General features: G+C 50.1%; 1 protein-coding gene across 6 annotated transcripts in view; it reads left to right on the top strand.

Annotated features, from left to right (window-relative positions):
- Positions 1–25,725, top strand: part of EXTL3 (exostosin like glycosyltransferase 3) — a 173,361-nt gene extending 147,636 nt beyond the window's left edge. For all 6 annotated transcript variants that reach the window (XM_030446711.1, XM_030446710.1, XM_030446709.1 and 3 more), the window contains 4 exons: positions 13,887–14,014; positions 18,088–18,232; positions 19,696–19,824; positions 21,744–25,725. In XM_030446711.1, the coding sequence (XP_030302571.1) occupies positions 13,887–14,014; positions 18,088–18,232; positions 19,696–19,824; positions 21,744–21,953 (612 nt within the window). In that variant the 3' untranslated portion in view covers positions 21,954–25,725. The remainder of the gene's footprint in view (positions 1–13,886; positions 14,015–18,087; positions 18,233–19,695; positions 19,825–21,743) is intronic.
- Positions 25,726–26,076: the final 351 nt, after the last annotated feature.

The raw sequence follows: 26,076 nt of genomic DNA, 5'->3' as shown, positions 1-26,076 counted from the left end.
CCCATGGAAGAGCAATCAATAAGCAGCAAGGTGACAGTGTAGCTGGATTCAGAACCAAGGGCTGCAGTTTTATCTTTTTTTCAAATTATTTTTAGTCACTTCCATCCATTTATAAAACCTTGAGTTAATGAATGAAAATCTGTGTCACCATGTGAGGAAAGGTAAGGGATATTTCCTTTCAAAGGACCATAAACAAGAAGCTGGAAGGATCTTGTTAATAATCCAGAGGGAAACTGAGGCACAGAAGGCCCTGGTCACCAAAATGTGTTCATGTACATCTCCTTATCAGCTCACAGAAAGGCTGCAGAAAGCTGTTTTCACCTATTCCCAGATTTACTAGCAGCAGAAAGATGGGAAATCTGGTGAAGCTGTTCTTGGGCTTCACAGATAACACTTTCAGATCAAAATAGTTCAGCAACATCTTCAGCTTTCTGGATGCTTATCTGAATTGAACTCCAAGTTTTTTAGAGGTTCATGTGGGGAAGGGAAATGGGTTTTCTACTTGACATTGACTGTTTAAAAGCATTTTTGGTCAAGGGGGTTCAGTTTGCAACTTTGATGTGAAGATACCAACAGTTACTTTGACCTCTCAAATTGCTCAGACCCCTGGCTGGTGGAAACCAGATGACAGGTGGAGAAGATGACAGCCACATCTTTTACTGTGGGAAAGCTAAGAGGGAACAAGAAAAGCCCATGTATTCCCCTTTTTTGGGGGGAATTTAACAGGTGTAGGCTAGATAATTCTTTGCAATACAGCTCCTTTTCCTCCCACTCTGAATGCAGGTGATAAAGCAAATTGGTTTCAAAACACTGCTAATAATTAGTTTGGTTTCATCAGAAATTTATAAAAGGAATGGTTTTTAATTATGCCTCATTTAAGTGAACTCTGTAATTTCTAATACATGCTGATCCTTAATTCCCAGCCCATCCTGTGGGTTGGGGGAGGTACTCTGCATTCATCCCAACCATGTGTTTGGCAGTAATGCATTAACTACCTCGTGATGGAAGCAGTTTTTCTTCCTTAGTTTTATTTTACTTTTTAATTGACTGGTGGGAAGAGTTTCAATAGATCACTGAGCAGGAAAAGCCTCAGGGCAAGCCAAGCTTTGAGGAACATGATGGTGCCCACCATGGCCATGGCTTGGAGAGTGTGGGGATGATGCTCCTCATGCTTCTGCTCCTCTGGAAGCTGAGATGGTACATGGACCAAGTGAAATAGGACCCAGCCATGGAAGTCAGCAGTTAGGATCCAGCAAAGGGGAGATCTTCAGAAACCCATCTGGGGCTCCTGTCCTGGTTTGTCATCTACTGAACCTGCCATGTAGACACTTACTGCTTGCTGAGGTGAGGCTACATGCTTAGTGAAAGTGCCTTTCCCCTTTATTTGACCATGTTCAGGATGGTCAATAAACCTATTCTCTGGTATTTTAGCTGATGGAGATTGCTTTTCCATGGAACAAGAGAGAAAATGCTGATAAGAAAATTGTGATATGGGTTTGATGGTTCATAGAATCATGGTTCTTTTTTTCTAACATTACATTAAAAGAGCTCTCATCTCTAGATAACAGATTTGAAGGCAGTGCTGGCAGAAAGCTGTCTTCATCTCATCCAGACCCATCAGAACTTTCCTAGTGAGATCTCAGCCTTCTCATCTTGGAGGTCCCCAGAAAGCTTCCATTCTGGAAAAAAACCTGGAAGTCAGAAGTGGCTTTGTGTGCTTGAGTGCTCTTTATGATTGCTGCTCCCAGCCACGTAAGCATCAATAAATCCTCTGTCCTCTTCCCATAAAAAAAAAAAAAATCCTACCTGCAAACTTGATGGCTTCTTGGCTCTGCTTATATACCAAGTTTATATACTGGCTTTTTTACTATCTCTCAGCAAGTTAATAGTCTGACCCCAATTCCTTTCTCTGTTAGTTGAGATACAGTGTTTATTTTGATGCCTCCAGCCCCCAGATATGAATGACTTTGCTGCAGCTCTTCCAGGATGGGGCACAGCAGGTTTTAAATGCTGAGCAACATCACCAAGTGTCTGGATGTAATGTATTCCAGACAGTGAGACATAACCAATTTGAACAAATTTAAAAATAATCACACCTGCTCTGCCAGGCAGTTTTGTTTTACTGCTGTAGTGGAAATCCTGTTTGACAGATAAAGAGGAGAAAGAGAAGGAACCTGCTGCAGAGGTAATTGCACAACAATACTTGAGGATGTGCACTGAGGAAAGGCTGTTAATTAAAGCAGCCAGGCTATCAGCCAAAGAACAAAGAGTGGAAAGATAAACTCTGCCTCACTTAGGGAACAGAAAGAAGATATTTCCAATCATCCCCTAGGACTGCATCCCTCGAGTTTCCAGCACTTTCTTCTTTCCCTGGAGATGCTCTTCACCCTCTGTTGTGCATTTCTGTAGCTCAAAGATGGAACTTGCTGTGTTTCCTTCCCATTGATGCTCACGACCTGGTGCTGCACAGCAGCTGATGGCTTGGCAAGGAGAGGAGACTTCAAGGGTGCTTCTGAACCGTGGTGCTGACTTCTGCAAGCTCTCTGACTTGCAGATGAGATGTGACAGTGTGACAGCCCTTCTCAGAGCCACCCCTGAGCTCTCAGTCCATTTGCTGCCAGACTGCTCAGCACAGACCAAGGGACAAGCCACGTGGCTTTTCCAGAGCAATTCCAAGTGCATGAGTCAGCCAGTGGAGGCTTAAGAAGGAGACCTGAGCTCCAATACTTCAGAAGTTTGGGGATTTTGTTTGGTTTTTAAAATTAGGCCAGGGAGTTGCAGTTTGTGTTATCTTTCCTAGGCTTTTGTATGGCTGTTCCAGGCTTTTGCAGGTTTCTTCCAAGGAGGGCAGAGTCCTGAGGTTGTACCTGGCCTGACACATCTCCATGAGCACTCCACCTCCTCAGTGCAGGGGCAGGAGAGGCAGGGACACAGAGTATTTTTTTCTAAGGTAGGGTCAAGCTTTCCCAGTCTCTTCCTTTGTGAGCTGGTCAGGTTCTTCCTTGTCATCTCTACAGGCTGTATTACACAGCATTTCTGTGGTTAGTTCAAGTACAGGACCAGGATAGTCCTGGCTGTGGGCTCTTTCCTGGCCTGTTTTCCCTCTGTTGCTCTGGATTTCACAACCTGACTGCTGGGACCACTCCAGCCTTCTGCAGCCCTGTCCCAGGTGCTCCAGTTCCAGCTTCCCTGCCATATCCAGAACAGATCCAGGAGATGGAAGGTAATCCAGAGCAGTGATCATTGTAGCCTGATGTGCTCCTCAGGCTCTGCCTCTGAGGATGGGCCAGGATGCTGTCAGGATCTGCTTTGCTGGCAGAACCAAACTCCTGCTGAATCCCAGGTGCTGGAATTGGCTTCAATCTGAAGCAGAAAGGTGATTCCCTGTTCCCAGGCTCCCTGGCAGGATGCACATCCATTCCTGAGCTGTTGCTTATTTACCCAGTGTAGCTCTTGGAAAGTTTTAGCTACCCACAAGCAGTTTGAATCCCCCATCCCTGACCTCTGGACACTGAATACTTCACCTTGTGATATGAGTTCCAAGATGATGCCTGCCCTCTTTCTGTCTCTTCGTGTGTTCTGCTGTTCAGCAGCAAGGGCTGGTTAGAAATGGCATCTCTGGGGTTTACCTAATATTAGCAAAATGGCTTTAGTGCAGAAATTGCAGGGCAGGTCTTACCATGTCACCAGCTCTCAGCTCTCCCTGAGCACACAGCTGGATCTCATCCAGAGAAAGGTCAGAAGCCCAGGCTGGATGGAGACACGGAGACAGAGAAAGGATGCTGTGGAGATGGAGAAGTTGTTGTGGGGAAAAAGCTTCCCTTTGGATTGGATTTTATAGGGCAAATAAAATGTATCAGGGAAGAACAAAGGGGAGGATTACATAAACCTTCCAGTATCTGAAGGGGCTACAGGAAGAGGGTGGAGAGGGACTGTGTGCAAAGGCCTGGAGTGATAGGATGAGGGGCAATGGGTTTAAATTAGAGAAGAGCAGCTTTAGATTGGATGTGAGGAACAAGTTGTGTCCCATGAGGGCAGTGGAACAATGGCACAGGGTGCCCAGGGAGGTTGTTGAGGCCTCATCCCTGGAGATGTTCAAGGTGAGGCTTGAGGAGGCTCTGAGCACCCTGATCTGGGTGAGGGTGTCCCTGATACTGCAGGGGTTGGACTGGGGGAGCTTTAGAGCTCCCTTCCAACCCAAATTATTCTGTGATTCTATGTTTGGTTTTGCTGTTTAAAGTGACACAGAGCTTTGCTACTCCAACCCCAAGCTCCCTGGGCTCTCAGCCATAAACACCCAACCCTGTTGTGTCAGCATTTAATTGATGCTGCACTATCAGAGGTTGGGTGAAACTCATCAGTTTTCAGGAGTTAGAAGCTGAAAGGGTGATATTCAGATTCTATAGGAGCGACTTTTGGATATCCTCAAATGGTTTATTTCAGTCCAGAGATCTTGGAGTTGTTAGGAGCCACTCATGAACCTAAGAGCTGCCCTGTGAGCTTAGGAAAAGAAAGCTCCAGTTTGTTCAAATGCAGTCCTCTTGGCTTGGAGCTCACCAGGAGTTTCAGCAGTGCATTGTATCATCACTCCAGGCTTTAGAAGAGCAAGCTGTGCCATCCAGCATCCTTTTTGCTGTTAAAATTACCACTCCAGCAGACAAAGGGTATTTGGATAGGGAGAAGAAGCAGAGCATGAAGTTCAGAGTTGAGATGGACTGCCAGGAGCAAGAGCTGGAAGATGGAAAGGGTAAAAAGAAGGCTGAGAAAACAGGTTTTCTGAGAACCTGGTGTTGTTGTTGGGATGAGTGTTTTGGTGCTGTCACTAGAGAAGTCTTGGTGGACAGTTCAACGCTAATTGCAGCAGAAACCCTGGGGACAGGGGTTTTGTAGTTTATTTGCCTTACTTTTTCATACAGAAAACAAATAACTGTGTATGTAAATCCCTCTTTTCATTGAATCCACCCTTGCTCTTGCTGGTAGTGTCCATCATCCCCCCACTGTGTTTCAGCTCTGAGCTTTGGGATTGCTTTTAGTTTGGGCTAAATTTCACCTGCATTTTCAGACCTCTGGCACCAAAGCAAGATTTGCCAGGTGAAGAAGCAGTTTTTTTGACACTCATCTTGCTGTAGCTTGAAAGGAACATTGATGAAGAGTGTGATGCCTGTTGGAACATCACCTTTGGGTATTGCCTAGCTCACTGCAAATAAAAAAACATCCCCCAAAATCCCACCAAACCCAAAACTGGGGATACTGGTATCAAAACCCTGAGCATGAGGGTTTGAGGACTGCACCTCATTCTCTTACCACTCCATGCAGTGACTTGTCTTAGATTTTTATGTTCTAGAAACAGCTGCTGTAGCTGTGAGCCTTACACTTGAGGCTGTTTTTTTTATACAGTGTTTTTTTTATCATTTTTTGAGAAGTATTGGTAAAGACTTTGACTTTCAGTGGTTTCACAGCAAACAGCAACTTGGAAATGTGGCTCCTGATCCCGGGTGTGCTAATGGAAGTTGGGTTGTGAGTTTTTCTCTCCCCTTGTGCTCAGCAGGTTTTTTTTCCCCTGCCAGCTTTCATGTAAAGCACAGAGTGGAGCTTCACAAAGTTGAGGAGGGAGCAAGGTGAAACAGTGGGAGACAAGACATTTGAAAGCCTCAACTGCAAGAGACAGCATGTTATCTCAGGGACGTTCTTTGGAGCCAAATAATTACAAATAATTGTAAAATAAATCTAATGGGACAGCCAAGTCAACGTGCATCTTTAATTGCACAGCCACTAAGAGAAGCACACACACAGAGAATAAAAAAGAGTGAGTATCTAGATCTGTTTAATGTTAAAATAAGCATTCTTCTCCTTTAGTCTCTTGTAAAAGATGCAACAGCTGCACCTATATGAAAATGAATAAATAATCAGTTTTATTTCTATCTCAAGCTGCTTTCTCATCTCAGAGATGAGCGACCCACTGGTAGCAGTCAAGTGGCTTAAAGAGAGACCAAGTGTTTGCATATATTATGTGCACGAACAGGGTATCAGTTTAAAAAAAGGATTTCCACTTGTACCTTCCTGTGTGGTTTCGTTCTCAGTGGGGGATAATTTATGCTTGGGTTTATGTTGCATTATTTAATTACGTGTGTTTTAAAAATGTCTCTGGTTTGCCAGTTTGTATGCAGGATATGCTGCCTTTGGATAGCTTTGTAGCTAAATACTCTTCCAGTGAAGCTCTTTTTGTGCCTCTGGAGATAAGTCTTAAAATAGTCTATAAATCCTTTTCATTCAATTTTTGAAAATGCCTCAAGTTGGAGGTAGCAAAGCACAGAAGTCTGGAGGCTCAGGGTGTAAAGGAGGGGCTGCAACTCTTTCAAGGTGAAGAGGAAGTGCTGGGGAAGCAGCAGCAGAATAATTAATATATTCCTGAGGAAAGGGAGAATGATGACTTTCCAATCCCTCTTTACAAGAAAATATTGAAGGGAAAACAAGGAGGTGAAGAATTTCCAGGAGAAGCACTGTAAAAACCTCTCATCAGGCAATAGATGACTGGAGGAACATCCTGCTGAGAGTCTTTCTGAAGAGCTGGGTTTGAGTGGACATTCTAATAAACAACTGCTGGTTTTGGTGCAAGTGCCATGAAATGAAGCAGGAGAGCAGATTCCAGAGGTTACTTATGGAGCAGGTGAGAACTGATGTGGAAGAGGTGGATGAGGAACAAGCAGCAGTGCAGAAGTGCTGTCTCCTTTCTGCTGCCTGCTCTCCTCTGGCCTGGCCACAGCAGATGCTGGGGTGGCACCATCCAGAGCCAAGCACTGTGTGGCCTGGACCTTCTCCAGACTATCTGGAGGGGAGCTGGGAGCCAGCTGGGGACAAGAAGGCTGTTTTTGTGGGGAGAGACCAGTCAGGAGAGGAGGAGATCCCCTTACAGCAGGCAGGTGGATCTGAGCAGCCTGGATGTCTCTCCAGGATGGTTTTGGTCAGGGTAGCAAGGATTGTTAAAGAGCTGTGGTGACATCCATGCCCATTTATCAATATCTTCTGGATATCATAGAATCATAGAATCATAGAATTGGCTGGGTTGGAAGGGACCTCAGAGATCATCAAGTCCAACCCTTGATCCACTCCCCCCGTGGTTCCCAGCCCATGGCACTCAGTGCCACATCCAGGCTCTTTGGAAAGATCTCCAGACACGGAGAATCCACTACTTCCCTGGGCAGCCCATTCCAATGCCTGATCACCCTCTCCAGAAAGAAATTCTTTCTCATCTCCAACCTAAACCTCCCCTGGCACAACTTGAGACCCTGCCCTCTTGTCTTGCTGAGAGTTGCCTGGGAAAAGAGCCCAACCCCCCCCTGGCTCCAACCTCCTTTCAGGGAGTTGGAGAGAGTGATGAGGTCTCCCCTGAGCCTCCTCTTCTCCAGCCTCAACACCCCCAGCTCCCTCAGCCCTTCCTCACAGGACTTGTGCTGGATCCCTTCACAGCCTCCTTGCTCTTCTCTGGACCTGCTCCAGCACCTCAATCTCCTTCCTGAGCTGAGGGGCCCAGAACTGGACACAGGACTCAAGCTGTGGCCTCCCCAGGGCTGAGCACAGGGACAGAATCCCTTCCTGGACCTGCTGGCCACGCTGTTCCTGACACAGCCCAGGATGCCATTGGCCTTCTTGGCCACCTGGGCACACTGCTGGCTCCTGTTCAGCTTTCTATGTATATATGAGTGTGTAAACCCTAGGATAAGGGCAGAAGATCATTGTCTTAACAATGAGGTTTTGAAATAGCTGCTTTCTGCATCCATGGTTTTGCTTTTGCATCCCAAGTGTTTTTAAACATTAATAATCACAAACACTCCCAGTCAAAAGAACATCCATTTCTGTACAAAATGCCAGGATCTGCCAGTGCTGGGGATGTGTCTGGAGGCAGCTTTAACACCACATTTCTGTGTATGGCAGAGTGCAAGGCTGCAGTTCCCCTTGGATTTGCAGCTCATCAGGAACCATCAGAAGCATCCCTGTAGTCCTGTGTCATGCTGGATCCATTTACTAGAGTTTATGGGTCTGGACTGGGAATGAGAGTGTGATTGCAGGGAGAAAAACTTCATCCTGGAGGCTTGGTTATGGTGGAAAACCATGCTGGCATCTCCTCTCCTGCCTGCCCATGCAGCCCCAGCAGCTTGGCTGCACGGGGAGCATCGTGTTGGATCAGCTGAGCCTGGATTTTTTTATTTCTCATTAAGTGAAGAATTGCTGGCTGAGCTTTCAAGGCTTGGATCTCTGCTTTTCAGCATGGATTTGGCTTTGGAAAAAGCAGGATGCTGGCCAGTAGGAACTGGATGAATTTCTGTCCTCTGCAAACAGGGAGGTGTTTTCTCATGGTGGGAGTTGAGAGCGGAGGGAGGAAAAGGTCCACGTGGGCAGGACAGGACTTTGGGGCTGCTGGTTTGGCTGCTGCACTTTCAGGAGGCAATTGGTAGTCTTCAATAAGTAGCATCATAGTTGTCCTTGAGAAGGGCAGTCAAATAGATCTGAGGTCTGGGCTGAGAGCCACAGTGATCTTGCCAGCTTTTGTGGAGCATCTCAGCTTGCTGGGAGCAGGTAGTGATAAAACACTGAGGAAAGTGAGGGGAACAAGGACTCTGGTCATGGTCAGAACTGTGTGATTCACACAAATGTCATCGAGCTGGGAAGGGGTAGAGGCCTGCAGAGATTTTTGATGGCATCTGTAGTTATGGCAACAGCTCCTTTGGCCTCTCCTTGGTGGCTGCCTTGGCAGAGTGCTTGGCTTCTGGTCGTGCAGCCAGCATGCACATGGACCTCCCTTGGGACTGGCTTTTCTGTTCAGCTCCCTGACATGTTAAATGGGGGGAAGGTAACAAAAAGCATGAGAGAAATCAGGCTCAAAGTCAGCTTTGAGAGAGAGAACCTCAGGTGTGTGGTTTCCATATGGAGCCTCTCCCAGTGCCAAAATTCCTGCTGTAGCTGGGGATGTTTCTGTAGCTCTGTCTGACATCCCAAACTTGTTGCCTGATCTCCAGCTGGTCAGTGCATACCTGTTCTGACAGCTCCCTCCTGAAAAATAGAGATGGCTTCAAGGATGCCACTGTTTTGTGTGGCAGGCAAACTTGTCACCTTCCTCATCTACATCTCTGGTTGCATTTGCTGAGATGCAAGTGCCAGGCTGATCTAACACCTTGGTTGCAAAGGGAGCAGGGGATGGAGTCAGCCATGGTAAAAAAAAAAAAAGTGATTTATCTTGCTTATGTGTACATGAATCTGCACACACACATAACTCCTTCTGAGGAGTCTTGTAAATAAGTTTCTGATCAGAACTTGGATGCTGATGCACAGAGAGAAGGGACCCTGGTGTATCTGGCAGTCTGCAGGTCTGAAGAGATGAGCTGGACAACTTTCTTAATCAGATTATGCCCAAAATTGTCCAAACTAAGAGCTGAGAATAAATATCTGATTGCAGAATAGTTTCAGGGATACTTGGGACCTGCTCATTGTTCCCCTCTGCTGGAGTTTATCTGTTCCCAAAGTCTGCTAACAGAACCTTCCCTAACTTCTCTTAAACCTGGTTTGGCTGAATTTTAATTACACCCCTTACTAATTGGGCTAATGGTGTGCTGCACACCTGCAGCATCCCTGGCTTCCCATGGGCTTCCTGCAGAAGGAAAAAGGCATCAGCAAGGTGGATGGCAAGCAGCCTGCATGGCTTGAAACAAGGATTAGGAATATAGGATGCTCATCAGTTCCCACAGGTGAGGACATTGCCAGTGGCACCTCTGGAGTCAAATCCAAATGGTCACCCATGGTTTGGGAGATGGAGAGGATCTGAACTCCTTACCTGCTCCTCCACATGGAGTAGAACAGAAAGGTCCCTGTTGGGAGCTTTGCCCCAGATGAGTTCCTGGGAAGATCCTGCCCCTGGGGATCAGCACCAAACCCATCAGTTTGCTGATGCATCTTGCAGAGAGCTTTGCTCTGGTCTGGTGGATCAGTCTGGGGGACAGCAGCAAGCAAAAGGTCACAACCTCAGAGCCTCTGGCTTGGGCACTCCCCTGCAAAGCAGGAGCCTTGCTTTGCTGAAACTCCTTAATAAAGATTCTGAGTCAGTGCCAAGAAAAGAGATTGGCAGTGTTGTAAATCTGCATCCTCCCTGGAGGACTCTGCTAGCAGGAGCTCTCAGCTTTGTCCTTCCAAGTGTAAACTGAGGTCAAGTCTTCATGCAGAAGAGGCAGATGACACTGCCTATGGTGCTGTTTTTCCCTAGCCCATTTGGGTTGAATTGGCACGTATTTGGGAGTGATGGAAAGAGATCCTTTTCATGAGAGCTTGTTCTTTGTCTTCCCAAGTTTTCCAGCTCTCCTAAGGGCATTCTTCTGTTTTGTTTTTTTTAAACAATGAAGACCTGACATGAGCAATGAGGTTCCTGCTTTCTTGCAGAGTTTGCTCTTTGCTCAGAAATCAATCCAGTTCACTAAGTTGAACTTTCAAAACTTCTCTAAGGGCATAGGCATTCTTCATGTTTTCACCATCAAATTATATGTGACACTTAATTTAAAGCTTAAGTGTAAAGCCTGGCTAGCAAGAAGGCTGCTGAAAGATATTGATTCTGCTGCATTTCTGTATTTATGTATTAAAAACGTACTATAAAGTATTAGTTGGTGGCATTATTGCTGGGCAGACTCTGGATTTATGCTCTGTTTTAGTTCTGCCTAACATTTTTAATATCCATTTGACCAACGTAGCTAGGAACAGCACCAGGAGCAAATGGTCTTGAAGAGAGATGTGAGGGGTTGTGCTCCTTCAGTCAAAAAGCCCCCATCTTATGGAACTGAATCACCTTGAATTGATTTGCTGAAATGAGCAAAACTTCTAATGGGGTGCATCAGGTGCTGGGAGGCATTTTAGGTCTTGCAGTTTGTCTCAGAAGTTTGCAGGCTGCTTTGGAAGTCCATGGGTTTGAGCAGTGAGCCATTTAGCTGATGACAAAGTGCTTAAAGAAAATAAAAATCACTCCCAAGGAAAATCCCAACATAACAAGAGCCAGAAATACTGGGTGGGGGATAGTTTGGAGTCTGGAGGTTTGTGCAGGTCCTGCCACTGATGCCTCAGTGTTTGCTGTAAGGGAAAGTGGTTTATTGGTAAATGTCTTGGTGTCTTTCTTCTTGCTCAGTGGCTCATTTTGTGTCCTCCTCTCTATTTGAATCTCTTTGGGGAAAGTTAACTGCTGACTTCTTTTGCTGGGGTCCAACATTTCAGGTTTGCTGAGGGAACTTCTGCTGGGTTTTGCCAGAGCTCTTGGCTCAAGATGGTTGAGAAACAAGGTTGTGGTGAAACCCATCATTAAAATGATGGAAGGGCAGGAGATAAGAGACCTCAGTCTGGAAAAGAACAGAGAGGGTTTCATTATGGCACGGTGCTGTCCTGGGGTGGGTGAGGTCCACCAAGGAGCAGAGCTGAAGGCAAATAGTCCTCAAGGAGCAGGTTGTTAACATTTGAGAGTGAACATCTCAGAGGACAGGTGGATTCCCCCACTCTTGATGTCTTCATGGAATCATTGGCTTGGATGGGACCTTCAAGATCACCTAACTCCAACCCCCCTCCATCCTCAGAGGGAGCAAGGATTCCTTTGCAGCTGAGATGCTTCTACCAGTGACACCTCAGGTCTGATACAAGGTCCTGTGACCTGGATCATGCAGAGAGTTAGAAAATTAGATCCAAGGGTGCACTGGGTGATTAACTAGAAAGGGGTTGGAAATTTGGGCTAATGGCTCTTCATTGAAAAGGTTCCAATGCCCATCTTTCACTGGAGGGGTTCAGTGGCCCCCACCAAGCTCTGATTTTCTCTCCTCTGCAGTGCTTGTGGTTTTGTCCTCACATCAGTTTGCTGAAGTGGTCTCTCAGTCCAAAAAGCATCTCTGAGCCCCATCTAGAGCCACGTCACCATAGAATCCCAGACTGCTTTGGGTTGGAAGGGGCCTTAAAGCTCATCCAGTTCCAACTGGACACCTCCCTCAGCCCAGGGTGCTCCAAGCCTCCTCAGCCTGAGCCATCACCCCAGCTGGTGTTAGTGGAGCTGCAAGAGGGTTTGCTGGATTCAGGTCCATGATACAACTTTGAGGATGTAGGAAAAGATTCAAATTCTCTTGTGCTCAGTCTGAGGACCTCTCTTGGCTCCTCTCCATTCCAGCTTGACACAACCAGAGGATTCTCACACTATGTTGGCTTTGGTGATGCTTCTGTAGAGATAGTTATCTCAAAGCCTGTGCTGATCTCCTTGTGTCCCAGCCTCCCAGCCCAGTGTCTTAGGGCCATACCATTCCAAACCTCCTGATTTTTTGATTCTTGGCAAATCAAACCTCAGGAAGGGAGAGGGGGAAGAAATTCTTGCACCAACATTGTCCATCTTCATTTTACCTTCTCCTACAGGCACTAATTGCATCCAACCCCCCCTTCCCCAGCCCTGGCCCTGTCTACCACAGCTCAGACCTTCATCATTTGTTCTCCTCCCTGCAATACATTCTTTGTGCTTTTGATGAATCTTCAGAGAAATATTTTAATGCCTTCTTGTCCAATGTTCCACACCCCTCCCCAGCAGCTACTGACAGATGAAAGCACTGACTCTGGCTTTACACAGGAATTTAATGTACCAGCTGTCACGCTGATCCCCAATACAAATATTTTCCCCTCCTAATGGTTTGAGTGTGGGATTTTTTGTTGTTTTTTTTTTTATGTGATCAACTGTAATCTTATTTAATGGAGTTTTATTGCCGTGACGCCTTATTCTTTTCACCAGGCTGGGCTTTATTTTTAAATTAAGAGAGATTGTTCAGGGTTGTTCAGAGCAGAGCCAGAGAAAAGACTGGAGGGAGGGAGTGAAAGGCATGGGAAGCCAGGGATGAACAGAGTGACTCTAGATCAGGCAGAGCAGGTGAAAAATGTCAGAGCAAGAGAGAGAAAGGGTCTGGTGTGGAGGGGGCAGTCGAGATGAGGGAGAAGTTCAGTCTGATTTTCCAGGGATGTGTCTGGGGATCAGGGAAATTGCACAGTGGGGTGGTTGGATGAGTTTTGTGAGAGGGAGATGCTGTAAACAAGTTGTGTCTGAGGCAGAAATCCTGGGTAGAAACAATTCAGACCAGAGAAGAGCTGGAGAATTTCTGCTGGGGCTGTAGGAGAGACTGACCATGGCTGATGTTTCCCTCTCTGCAGGGACTTGGAGCTGCTGGGAGGGCTGGAGCAGCTCTGCTCTGGAGCCAGGCTGAGAGAGTTGGGGGTATTGAGGCTGGAGAAGAGAAGGCTGCAACAGGGAGAGCTTAGAGCACCTTCCAGTGCCTGAAGGGGCTCCAGGAAAGCTGGGGAGGGACCTGGGACAAGGGCCTGGAGGGATGGGAGCCTGCGAGGGGGAAGGGTTTGCAGCTGGGAGAGGGGAGATGGAGAGGAGATCTTGGGCAGGAGGGAGGGAGAAATTCTTTGGGGTTGGACTTGGTGATCTCAGAGGTCCTTTTCAGCCATGAGCATTCTGTGATTCTCAGGTGTGGGACATGGGTTAGTGGTGGCCTGGAATAAGGTGATGTCCTGGATAATGGGCTGGAGTGGGATAGGACAAGGGGGAAGGGTTTCCAGGTGCAAGAGGGGAGATGGAGAGGAGATCTTGGGGAGGGAGGGAGGGAGGAATTCCTTGGGGTGAGGGTGCTGAGCCCCTGGTTGCCCAGGTTGCCCAGGGAAGCTGTGGCTGCCCCATCCCTGGCAGGGTGAGCTGAGGCTTTTTGCTCAGGAAGGGTTTTCCCCTCGCAGGGGCTGTGAAATGCAGGATACCCCCAACTGGAGCTCACAGCCCCAGCCTCTAAACCTCTGTGCATGCAGGGCCACCATCACTGCTGTCTCTTTGTCTCTTCGTACAGGTTGTTCGTACAGAGAAAAACAGCCTGAACAACAGGTTCCTGCCATGGGATGAGATTGAGACAGAAGCCATCCTGTCCATCGATGACGACGCTCACCTGCGCCATGATGAGATCATGTTTGGGTTCCGGTGAGTGTTGTGCACACACGGAGCCTTTGGTCCCAAACTGATGTTTTTCACATCCAGGCTCTGCTCAGATGCTGCTTGGCCTCATAGCTAAAGCTGGGACAAGTAGGTCCAAGGAAGTGATTCTGCCCCTGTACTCAGCCCTGGGGAGGCCACACCTTGAGTCCTGTGTCCAGTTCTGGGCCCCTCAGCTCAGGAAGGAGATTGAGGTGCTGGAGCAGGTCCAGAGAAGAGCAAGGAGGCTGTGAAGGGATCCAGCAGAATTGCTGTGAGGAAGGGCTGAGGGAGCTGGGGGTGTTGAGGCTGGAGAAGAGGAGGCTCAGGGGAGACCTCATCACTCTCTCCAACTCCCTGAAAGGAGGTTGGAGCCAGGGGGGGGTTGGGCTCTTTTCCCAGGCAACTCTCAGCAAGACAAGAGGGCAGGGTCTCAAGTTGTGCCAGGGGAGGTTTAGGTTGGAGATGAGAAAGAATTTCTTTCTGGAGAGGGTGATCAGGCATTGGAATGGGCTGCCCAGGGAAGTAGTGGATTCTCCGTGTCTGGAGATCTTTCCAAAGAGCCTGGATGTGGCACTGAGTGCCATGGGCTGGGAACCACGGGGGGAGTGGTTCAAGGGTTGGACTTGATGATCTCTGAGGTCCCTTCCAACCCAGCCCATTCGATGATTCTATGATTCTATTGGCCCTGGCACATCCCTTCCCACAGCTTCCCAGCTCCATTTCTTGGAGCCTTGCTATGTGCTGTGGTTCCTGTGAGTGCAGGTGGGTGGGCTGGTTCCAGGTTGTCCAGGCAACCCTGATTCTCATGCTTCTTCACCTTGCCTCTTCATCTTTTGCTGTGCTACTGATGTTCCCTTCAAGGTTTTGGGGGCTTTCTAGGATGGAAGGAAACTGGAAAACAAATCCAAGAGGCTGTTGCACTCCATCCCTCCCATGTTGGGATGTTTGCAGGATGTGATGCTGGTGATGGGCTGCCATCCTCTTTGCTTGGCCTGATGCTGGGATGTGACAGCTATTTTGGCATTTTTTTTTCTGCAGAGAGTGGAAAAAAGAGCTGTTACAGCTCCTGCCATGGGGGGTTTCTTCAGGCTGCTCCTGTGGCTCATACAGCTCAACCCCACCAAAGAGGCACCCAGGAGGGAGAGGTGCAGGAGGAGGGGAGTGAGGATGGGAGGAGGAGACAGCCCTGGCCCTCCTTTGGCCAGGGGTTTGTCAGCTTACCAGGCTGGGATTGCAAATCTGAGAGCACCCAGCAGCTGGCTAGGGGGGGGTGGGAGGCAGAAACCATCTCTCTGCTCTCACCAGAACGTGTGGGCTCATGTTTGGGAGGAAGATTAAAAGGCACAAAATGCCTGGAAGCTCAACCAGGTCTTCTGAGAGATGAGAAACGAGGTGTTAAAAGTGATGAAAGCAGAGGAGTAGGCGCCAGGATTCCTGGCTTCCCTTCCATGCCCTGGTTCAGGCTCTTTATCTGAACTTGGCCATTTTCTCCCCCTTTTTGGTCTGTTCCTCTCCACTCACCCTCTCAGACTTTACCAATTAGCCCTGGAGAGCATCAAATGAAAATTGTAAGTGTTGAATATCAGTCTCACTCCTATCCCTGCTTACAAACACCTTGTTCCCACAAAGCCTCCCTGTCTTAACACCCACAGCCCATCCAGGCTGGAATTTTGGGGGGGCCAAATGCATCTTCTTGCTCCGTTTGCTGCTCAGGAGCAAGCTGGAGGTGGATGCCTAGGGTAAAGCTCTCTAAGAATCTCTCCTAAAATGATTTTCTGGAGAAATCCTTATTTTTTGTGGCTGAGCTGGGAAGGAAAAAGTGTCACATTCCTGGGAAAGCCAGGGGTGGGAGGACTGACAAGGAATTAGAGGTTTCAGCTCCAGCATTCCATAACAGTCACCCTGGCTTGACAGAGATGGCAGCAAAAAAGGGTTTGCTGGGAGGGTGGTGCTGGTGGTGTTAATTACTCAGGTTTCATTAGCAGGTTAGGTCAGAGTTTCATTAATTGGAACAGGGGATGTAACAATGAGCACATCCTGGCTCCTGGCTGTGGCAGGAGGTGGGATGGAAGCCTCACAAACTCCATCCCAGCCCTGCAGCCATGGCTCCATAGCTCACATCCCACAAAGAAAAAAAAAATCCACTTTCTGCCCTATTTTGTGCCTTCTGAAGAAAGCAAAACCCTTCCATGGCTGACAGGCTCCAGCCTGGGACTTGTTTCTTGTAGTTCAGAGTTATTGGGTTTGGAGATGCAGCTTGGACACATCCTTAGGGAGAGGGGATGGGACAGTCTGAGGGAAGCAGCACCCCTGCCACTGGAAGCTGGATTTAGTTCCCAGGTTGGGCATTGACATCTTTCTTAATTATTCCTGCCAGCATTGCAGATGTCCTGGGGGATTTCTTTTGAGGAGAGTGAGCTTCAAATGAGAGCAGAATATTAAGCAAACCCACACTCTCACTTGTGACCCTCAGGATGCTTATGATCCCAGAGGTTCTTCATGTATGGATAGAGCCCAGGAAGCTGCTGGGTGCTGATTTGGGGTGGGAAGCTCAAATTTTGACACAATCCATCTAGAGACACCAGAGTCTTCAGTATCTCAGCAGCTTTTCTAAAGGGAGCTTGATCTCAACTTCCCAAAAGAGGAAACTGAGCTTCTGGGAGATCAGAGTTCCAGGGATTTGGGGAAAAAGCCCAGGAGATGCTGGGTTCCTCCCAGGCCAAGCTTTGGACTTTTCATGGAGAGAAATGAGAGCAGCAGCAGTGACCTATGTGTTGTGCAGAGCTTTTTTCATTCTCTGTATAATCCAGAAACTAATTTTGGGCCACAGGGCTTTTTTGTGACTTTTCTTTGGAACCAACAGAACAGCCCTTGAGTCAGAAAAATCCCTTCTTTTGGAGTTAGGAGCACTTTTCCTGGGAAGAAGCATCTCAAAACTGCCTCTAGGAGAGGACCAAGGTGAGAAGCTCAGCATCACTGGTCAGTGCTCACAGCCCATGGTTGACAGAGCTGGCTGAGGGACACTTCAGATCACAGATTTTTTCAGGTTTACCAAGAGGTTGACAAATTCTGCCTGTCCATTAAAGCCAGGATTTCTGCCTTCAGCCCTTCCCTGCCCTGCAGCAGGAGGGACAGCAGAGTTGTCTCAGATCTTGTTCATCTGTCACTCCTGCAGCTGTGAGGGCCATTTGATAATGGGCAATTAAATGAACTTTGGAGCAAGGCAGTGGCTTAGCATTGCAAGGATGTGGAGTGACAGGAAAAGGGGGAATGGTTTTAAGCTGGAGAGGGTGGATTTAGGTTGGACATGAGGAAGAAATTCTTTAATTTGAGGGTGGTGAGACCCTGGAACAGGTTGCCCGTGGAGGTTGGGGATGCCCCATCCCTGGCAGTGTCTCAGCCCAGGTTGGATGGGGCTTGGAGCACCCTGGGCTGGGGGAGGTGTCCCTGACCATGCAGGGGTTGGAACTGGATGAGCTTTAAGGTCCTTTCCCACCCAAACCAGTCTGGGATTCCATGATTCTATGAATTGGGAATTTTTAGTCTGGAGAAGAGAAAGCTGAGAGGAGTCCTTATTGCTCTCTACAGTTCCCTGCAAGGAGGTGGTTTAACCCTTGAAGAAGGGAGATTGAGGTTGGACATAAGGAAGAAATTCTTGAATTTGAGGGTGCTGAACCCCTGGTTGCCCAGGTTGCCCAAGGAAGCTGTGGCTGCCCCATCCCTGGCAGTGTCTCAGCCCAGGTTGGATGGGGCTTGGAGCACCCTGGGCTGGGGGAGGGGTCCCTGACCATGCAGGGGGTTGGAACTGGATGAGCTTTAAGGTCCCTTCCCACCCAACCCATTCTAGGTTCTATGAATTGCATATTTTAACAGTGTTGATCCATTTTTCCCAAAGTTTTTGGCCTTCCTTCAGGTGACCACTTGCCAAACTTTTTTACACATAAACATCTCCATCACTTGGAACCCCTCTTGGGAGCCAGTCCATGGGTGCTGAGGGGCTCTTCCTGGGTGTAATGTTCTCAGCCAGAGCTGTGCTCAGCCCCAGGTTTGGGTCTCACTGAAGGGCTTTGTTTTTGCAGTGTCTGGAGAGAAGCCAGGGACCGCATCGTTGGCTTCCCGGGGCGCTACCACGCCTGGGACATCCCCCATCAGTCCTGGCTCTACAACTCCAACTACTCCTGTGAGCTCTCCATGGTTCTCACTGGTGCTGCCTTCTTCCACAAGGTGAGATGTCCTGGCCACAAAACCCTGAGCTTTCCCTTCCTTCTCAGAGTAACCAGATTTTTTTACCAGCCAGCAATGTGTCCTGGTGGCCAAGAAGGCCAATGGCATCCTGGGCTGCATCAAGAAGAGCATGGCCAGCAGGTCAAGGGAGGTTCTCCTGGGCCTCTGCACTGCCCTGCTGAGGCCCCAGATGGAATTCTGGATCCAGTTCTGGGCTCCCCAGTTCATGAAGGACAGGGAACTGTTGGAGAGGGGCCCACAAAGGGCTGTGAGGATGATTAGGGGACCAGAACATCTCTCTTATGGGAAGAGGCTGAGGAACTTGGGTCATTGTAGTCTGTAGAAGAGAAGACTGAGGAGGGGTCTTACAAATACTTGAAGGGTGGGTGCCAGGAGAATGGGGTCAGTCTGTTTTTAGTGGTGCCCAGAGACAGGACAAGAGGTAATGGGCACAAACTTGAACATAGGAAGCTCCATCTAAACATGAGGAGGAACTTCTGTACCGTGAGGGTGGCAGAGCCCTGGCACAGGCTGTCCAGAGAGGTGGTGGAGTCTCCATCTCTGGAGACATTCAGAACCCACCTGGACACCATCACCTGCTCCAGGTGACCCTGCCCTGGCAGGGGGTTGGACTGGATGATCTCCAGAGTCCCTTCCAACCATCCTGTGCTCTGTTATTGGAGTGCTTTGTTTTTTTTTAAAAAAAAGCAGATTTTGGAACTCACCACTCCTTCTCCCTCACTTTCTCCAAGCCCAAACACAGTCAGCACCTGGTTTGTGTCCCAGTGAGCCACCTCTTTGAGGAGCAGCTTGTGTTTGTGCCAGTGAGAAGCAGCAGGCACTGAAGTGGGTGGGTAAAACATGGGGCCCAGCACGTTTCAGTGATGCTCTTGGGTTGTGGCCATGTGTAGAACCTTTCATCTTGCAGACTCCAAGTGTTGCAAGGGGTGTTTTGTGGGGAAGTCACAGGTTTCTGAGGCTGTGTGGTGGTTGGGAGGTGTAGGAGGTGGATGGTTGATGTTGGACAGGAGCAGTGCAGAAAGTGGCTCCGTGGTGTGTGTGGGAGAGAGAACAGGAGATGAAGAGGCCTGGAAAAAAGGGTGGGATGTTTTCCCCATGTCCTGAGCCATCATTATCTCACCAGGAGGCTTCTCCACCACCTCGTGCTGCTCTGTGGACTGCAACATCACAGGCAGCAAGACCTGAGGGGGATGAAACCTTTGTCCCTCCATTTCTGAGGTTACAGGAGCCTTGGGGCTCAGTCAGGGGGTGGCTCTGGGGTAGCTTTGCTGCTTTGTTTACAGCAGCTCTCCTTGGTGCAGCTCTCACTCCATTACATGGGGGGTCTCCTCAAGCTCCAAGTCAGACATCTCCCAGCACAGTGGTCTTGATAACTGCTCCAGGGTCAGCCCTTGCTGCTGGAAACCACCCTGAGCAAGGTTATGTCTTCTGATCATTTCCAGTACTATGCCTACCTGTACTCCTACGTGATGCCACAAGCCATCAGGGACATGGTGGATGAGTACATCAACTGTGAGGACATTGCCATGAACTTCCTGGTCTCCCACCTGACAAGAAAACCTCCCATCAAGGTAAAGCACCACGTGGGAGCTTGGGCTGGGCTTCATGTTTCCAGGTTTTAAAAGCAAAGGGTCTCTTAGGAGGCTGCTCTTCTTCAGGTGATGCACACACTGCCCTTACCAACATCTGCCTGCATCACAGCTCTCAAGTGCCACAAGGGTGATGTGCTTGAGGGTGTCACCTTGTCCCCTCATGGGCCTTGAGGTGTGGCTGATGGTCAGAAAACTCAGCACAGCCTTTTGAAGCAGCCAAATCCCCATCCCAGGGGATGAACTGAGGTTTGACTTAATTTGGAAGTGTTTGAAGGCCAGGTTGGATGGGGCTTGGAGCACCCTGGGCTGGGGGAGGTGTCCCTGCCCATGCAAGGGGTTGGAACTGGATGAGCTTTAAGGTCCCTTCCAACCCAACCCTTTCTGTAATTCCATGATTACACTGCAGCTCAGAGGGATTCCTGGGTCAGCAAAGGCTCTTCTGAGCAGCTCATCCCAAAAAGACAGATTTCATAGAATCCCAGACTGGTTTAGATTGGAAGAACCTTAGAGATCATTTAGTTCCAACCCCCTGCCATGGCCAGGGACACCTCCCCTGAGACCAGGTTGCTCCAATCCCCATCCAGCCTGGCCTCCATCTCCCTGATCATCTTTATTGGCCTCCTCTGGACTCACTCCAACAGCTCCATGAAATTTCCTTCTTTCCATAACATACAGCACAAGCAGGAATGGCTTCCTTGCTGATTTTCTGTAACAATCAGAGACCTTTAAGCTCATCTGCACGTGGAAAGCTGTTGGTCCAAGCACTGCAGCCCAGCTGAGATTTCCCTTCCCCCTGATAACAAATGAGTGTCACAGTTCTGGGCATGAATTTTGGATGCAGATCATTCTGCTCTTTATCACTGCTGCCAAGCTGCTCTTTACAGCCTTGCATATGTCTCACTGTTGCAGGCCAGCTGCCTGGGAGATGGGTCTTGGCCATAAATATGATGGGTGAGATATTCTGAGTGGTTTTCTTCCCATCTGGAGCTACTGTGGAGTGCAGGTTGCAGAGTCTGGTGCAGCTGAGAGGAGAAGCAGACCAAAACCAAAGGGCACTGCTCTGCTGTGTCTGATGTGGGACAGACAAGGGAGCCCTTCAGTCCATGGATGGGCCCTCAGCATCTCCTGAAAACTGGATTTCCCTCCATAGATCTTCTGGGATTCTAAAACATGTGCCCCAAATTGCTAATTCTTCTGTAGCATCTCTGAGCAGCAGGGCCAGGGAGGGGTTGTCCCCTCTGCTCTGCTCTGGGGAGACCCCCCTGGGGTAAAGCTGTGTCCATCTCTGGGGTCCCCATCAGCAGAAGGACCCGGAGCTGTTGGAGCCAGTGCAGATGAGGCCCTGGAGCTGCTGGGAGGGCTGGAGCAGCTCTGCTCTGGAGCCAGGCTGAGAGAGTTGGGGGTGTTGAGGCTGGAGAAGAGAAGGCTGCAATGGGGAGACCTTAGAGCACCTTCCAGTGCCTGAAGGGGCTCCAGGAAAGCTGGGGAGGGACTTGGGACAAGGGCCTGGAGGGATGGGAGCCTGCGAGGGGGAAGGGTTTGCAGCTGGGAGAGGGGAGATGGAGAGGAGATCTTGGGCAGGGAGGGAGGGAGGGAGAAATGGTTTGGGGTGAGGGTGCTGAGCCCCTGGTTGCCCAAGGAAGCTGTGGCTGCCCCATCCCTGGCAGTGTCTCAGCCCAGGTTGGATGGGGCTTGGAGCACCCTGGGCTGGGGCAGGTCATCCAGTGATGATCTCCAAGGTCCCTTCCACCCCAGACCAGTCTGGAATCCTCTGTCAGGAAGCACACCAAGCCAGGTGCCCCTCTGTAGGGCCTCGGGTGCTCACCCTGGTTTGTCCCTCCCCGCCTGGGTGCACCGGACATCAAGGGGAGTCACCACCTTTGTCCCTCTCTTGGCAGGTGACCTCCCGCTGGACTTTCCGCTGCCCTGGGTGTCCCCAGGCCCTGTCACACGATGATTCCCACTTCCACGAGAGACACAAGTGCATCAACTTCTTTGTCAAGGTGTACGGGTACATGCCCCTCCTCTACACCCAGTTCCGCGTGGACTCGGTGCTCTTCAAGACCCGGCTGCCCCACGACAAGACCAAATGCTTCAAGTTCATCTAGAAGGGGGGGGCAGCGGGTGCCCTGGGCTCCCCAGGAGGTGGCCAGAGGTGGGTGAGGGCTTTGGGGGTGGCTTTTTGGAAGGACCCCGTTGCCGTTGACTCCGCTCTCCTCCCGCCGAGACCGAGAGGGACGCCCAGGATGGGACGGGCACCTTTCCCTCTTCCCTTCCCTCCTGCTCTCGACCAGGGACAGGGAAGAGGATCCCGTGGCTCCTGTAAAGACACTCCCCAGGATCATACACTGAGGAATGGCAAGTTGGCTACTGGCTCTGCCCCTTCACTAGCCAAGGGCCACCCTTCTTTTTAATTATAATTATTGTTATTTAAAATGAAAGTGTTTTAGATTTGCCTCCTGAGGCTTTTTTTGGGTTTTCATCCCCCCTTTTTTTTTTTCCCCACCCACCCTCTCCCCTTTTCCTCTCTGGACCTGGCTGCCCACCCGGGGGGCCCCTTGCAAGGCCAGGTTGGAGCTATTGGACTGCAGAGAGGTTCGTCCCAGCTCTATTGTCCCCATCCCATGGGGCAGCCCCTTCTCCTCCCCTGCCACCCATCACGTCCCGGATTGTCTTGCCCTGTGGCTACTACTGAGGACCTCCAGGTGTCACCTGCTGAGGAGCTCCTTGCTCTGCTCTAATCACCACCCCAAGCCCTGCCCTCAGAGAGGGGTGAGTGGGGAAGAGGTTGGACCTGGAAGGTCCTTCCTCAGCTCCCAGCACAGCACCGGGTCCGTGTCACAGCCATGGGGGGAGTTTGGCTGCTGTGGGATTGTTCTTGATGTCCTTTTCCACCCCACCTGGCACACGAGAGGTGCTGCTGAACCTGCAGGGACAGGGAGCATGTTTGGGGTTTGGGAATGGTCCCTCTGCAGGGGCTGGTGACAGCAGTGTTTGATGACCACTGCAGCACTGGAGGTGGCTGTGGAGTCTCTGAGTCTGGTCTGGCCTTTTCACAGGCTCTTTGGGACTTTTCTTCCTACAGAGCTGCTCCAGTAGCACCCCAAGATCAGCTGCACTACACCTACCAGCCTTTGCTGGTCCCATAAAGCTCCTGCCCCAAAGCAGCAGAATGTGGAGGCAGCCTGGGAGCTGCTCCTCCCTGTCCCTGCCAGGAGAGCATGTGGGGGTTCAGCTTCCAGTGCCAGTGTCCCGGGTGTTGGGACCTTCTCTTGGGATCACATTTTTGGAGTGGAGCAAGGAGAGGGACCTGCCTCCTTCCTCCCTGCCCAGCTGGGCAGAGCTGGAGCCCGCGGCTGCACCCTGGGCTCTGTCATCCCTCCTCCTGCATCCCAAGTGACTCGTGCCCATGTTGGGTTTGCCTTAACACCCCATCCCATCTTGCAACTGGTGCCCTGGGCTGCATGGGAGGGAAGTTTAATCCCACCAAGAGCTTTCCTGGTGTTCAGCTGGGAAGTGCTGCTGGACTGTCTCCATGGGCTTCATTTTTTGGAGCCCCACCACAGGGAGATGCCCTCATGTCCTGTGCTCACCTGAGCTCCTGCATTCACCTGGCAGCTCCCTAAAGTTTTCCATCCCAGAGGGAAGGACTCAGGTTCCCTCTCTTGTTGGAGAGAAAATGTCAGAGCAAGAGAGAGAACAGGGTCTGGTGTGGAGGGGGCAGTCGAGACGAGGGAGAAATTCCATGTAATTTTCCAGGGATGTGTCTGGGGATCAGGGAAATTGCACAGGGGGGTGGTTGGATGAGTTTTGTGAGAGGGAGATGCTGTAAACAAGTTGTGTCTGAGGCAGAAATCCTGGGTAGAAACAATTCAGATCAGAGAAGAGCTGGAGAATTTCTGCTGGGGCTGTAGGAGAGACTGACCATGGCTGATGTTTCCCTCTCTGCAGGGACTTGGAGCTGCAGCTCCCTAAGGCTTCCATCCCAGAGGGAAGGACTCAGGTTGCCCTCTCCTGTGGGCAGAGGAAAGGCAGCAACATGCAGGAAGTCCTGGGGGATTTCCAGCCCAGGATGGAGGGGCTGGAAAAGCATCCCAGATGTTTAAGGGCAGCCTGGAAAAGCTCTTGCTGTTAGACAGGAAGGTGAAGCTTTGGTGATTGGCCTCAGTGTCCCCCACATTCCTGGCTTCCACTGCTCAGCATCCCAGCACCCTGCAGCAGAAGGATGTGACCACCCTGTGGTATCTCTGGTGAGGAGCAGGTCTGGGCCAACAGCAGCTCCTGGGCTCACTCCTAGGGTCAGCCCTCTCCATGTTCCTGTGCCACATTTTGGGGTGCAAAGTGGCCTCTCCAGCCGTGTTTCAGCCATTTTCCACTCCAGCCTCATGGGCTGGTGGCCACCAACACTTGGTTGGTGGTTGGTCACCAACCCCTGCTCCTTGTGAAGGGGCAGCAGAGGTGGCTGCCTGCCCTCACCAGCACTGCAGGGATGATGCAGGCTTTTCCTCCCACTGTTTCCTTTCCACTTTTTGTTTTATGGGCAGAGGGCTCACGGTCTCCTTAAAAATGCAGCTGGAGACTTTTCCTGTGAGGCCTCCAGACCCACCTGGAAGGGGTTTCTCTGCCCCTGCTCAGAGGGGAAGTGGCAGCAGCTGCAGCATCCCTGAGGGGCTCCAGTTCTCCCCTCCTTAATGAGTGGTTCGTTTGCAACACTGCTCCTGATCAGCACAGTCCCTGGTGTCACAGGAGGAGGAAGAGGAGGAGGAGGACGCAGCTCTGCCCTTCCCACCCCTCTGCCTGTCTGGCAGGAGTGGGGCAGGACTGAGGATTGCACTTTATATAAATAGAGATGGGCTTCTCAGCAACTTCTTTTTGAAAAATTAAGGGAAATTTTATTATTCTGGTGAGAGACTGTCAGGGAGGGAGCTTGGAAAATGGGCCCATCCATGAAGGATTTGTGGCACCATTTGTGTCAGGAAGGGGTTGGGGTTTTGGAGCCTCCTTGCTTGGCTGCAGTCAGAACTGGTGCTGAGCCCAAGGTCTGGGGGGTTTTCCTCTTTCCCCTGATGTGTTTCAGGTCAAGGCCAGTAGGGATGTGATGGGAATCCAAACTCTTCTTCCTGCCAGGCTCCTGCCATGCTCACCTCCTGCCCAGAGTGCTGGGGTTTATTGGAGGATCCCTGGTGTGTGGTGGGATCTCTGTGTGTGTTGTGAGTTTGTTCCCTCCTTTCCCAGACCCCCCAGAGGGGGAGGATTTGGAGGTGAGGGGGTAAATGGGTGCTGTGGATCACTGGTGGCAGCAGCATTGGGTGCTTTTCCCCAGATCTTCCTAAACAGTCACCAAACCCCCTTTAGGGGTCCAGACCCATGATTCCCACGCCCCCTTTCTATTCCTGAGACATCCCAGGATCTGAGCTGTCTTCAGGCCTCCCTCCACCATCAGGGACAAGGGGGACATTTCTGGAGCCCCATCCATCTCTCTGCCACCCTTCCTGTCACCCTCCTTCCCATCACATTCCCACAGTTTTTAGGGGGGGGTCCCTGGGTAACCCCACAGCTCAGGTTAGGGTGTATGATCCATCCCAGCTCCAGCACAGAGCAGCCTGGGGTACATGGTCACCACCACCCCCCAAGGAGGTCTCTCCAGGGGGTTTCCCAAGGGAAAGGCGTCTTCTCCTTCCCAAGGATTCTGCTGCTCCAGGCAGGAGCCCCGGGGGTTGCAGGAGGTGGGTGCTGGCTGCAGGGTGAGGGGTTTGCTGTAAATAGAATCCTCTGGGGTGACACAGACACCCCCGGGGTCACAGCCCCTGCCCTCCCCTGCACAGAGGTTCTGCTGACAGTTCCCTGAGCACCAGGTTTAAAAACAAAATGAAAAAAAAATTAAAAAAAAAAAAAAAAAGAGAAAAGAAACACTCCTTCAACACGAGCACAAAGATGAGGTTTGGGTTTTTTTCGGTTTGTTTCTTTTTTTTTTTTTTTTTCGTAAAAAGATCCAATAAATGGAGAGTTTAACTTGAGAGGTTTCTGTGCCTGCTTTGCCTCGGGCTGGGAGGGAAAGGATGGGACCAGGACAGGGCCCTGGAGGAGTCTGAAAACCAAAGCATCTCCTCAGGGAACAGGAGCAAGAGGCAGGTGAGTTGCTCTGGAATGGTGGAAATGAGGAAACAGCCTCGAGTTGCACCAGGTAAGGTCTAGATTGGATTTTAGGAACAGTTTCTTCACTGGAAAAGT

This window comes from Calypte anna, chromosome 3, assembly GCF_003957555.1.
Source record: "Calypte anna isolate BGI_N300 chromosome 3, bCalAnn1_v1.p, whole genome shotgun sequence".
Classification (NCBI taxonomy): domain Eukaryota; kingdom Metazoa; phylum Chordata; class Aves; order Apodiformes; family Trochilidae; genus Calypte; species Calypte anna.
The sequence above is the reverse complement of the archived record's forward strand: the minus strand, read 5'-3'. Positions and strand labels throughout refer to the sequence as shown.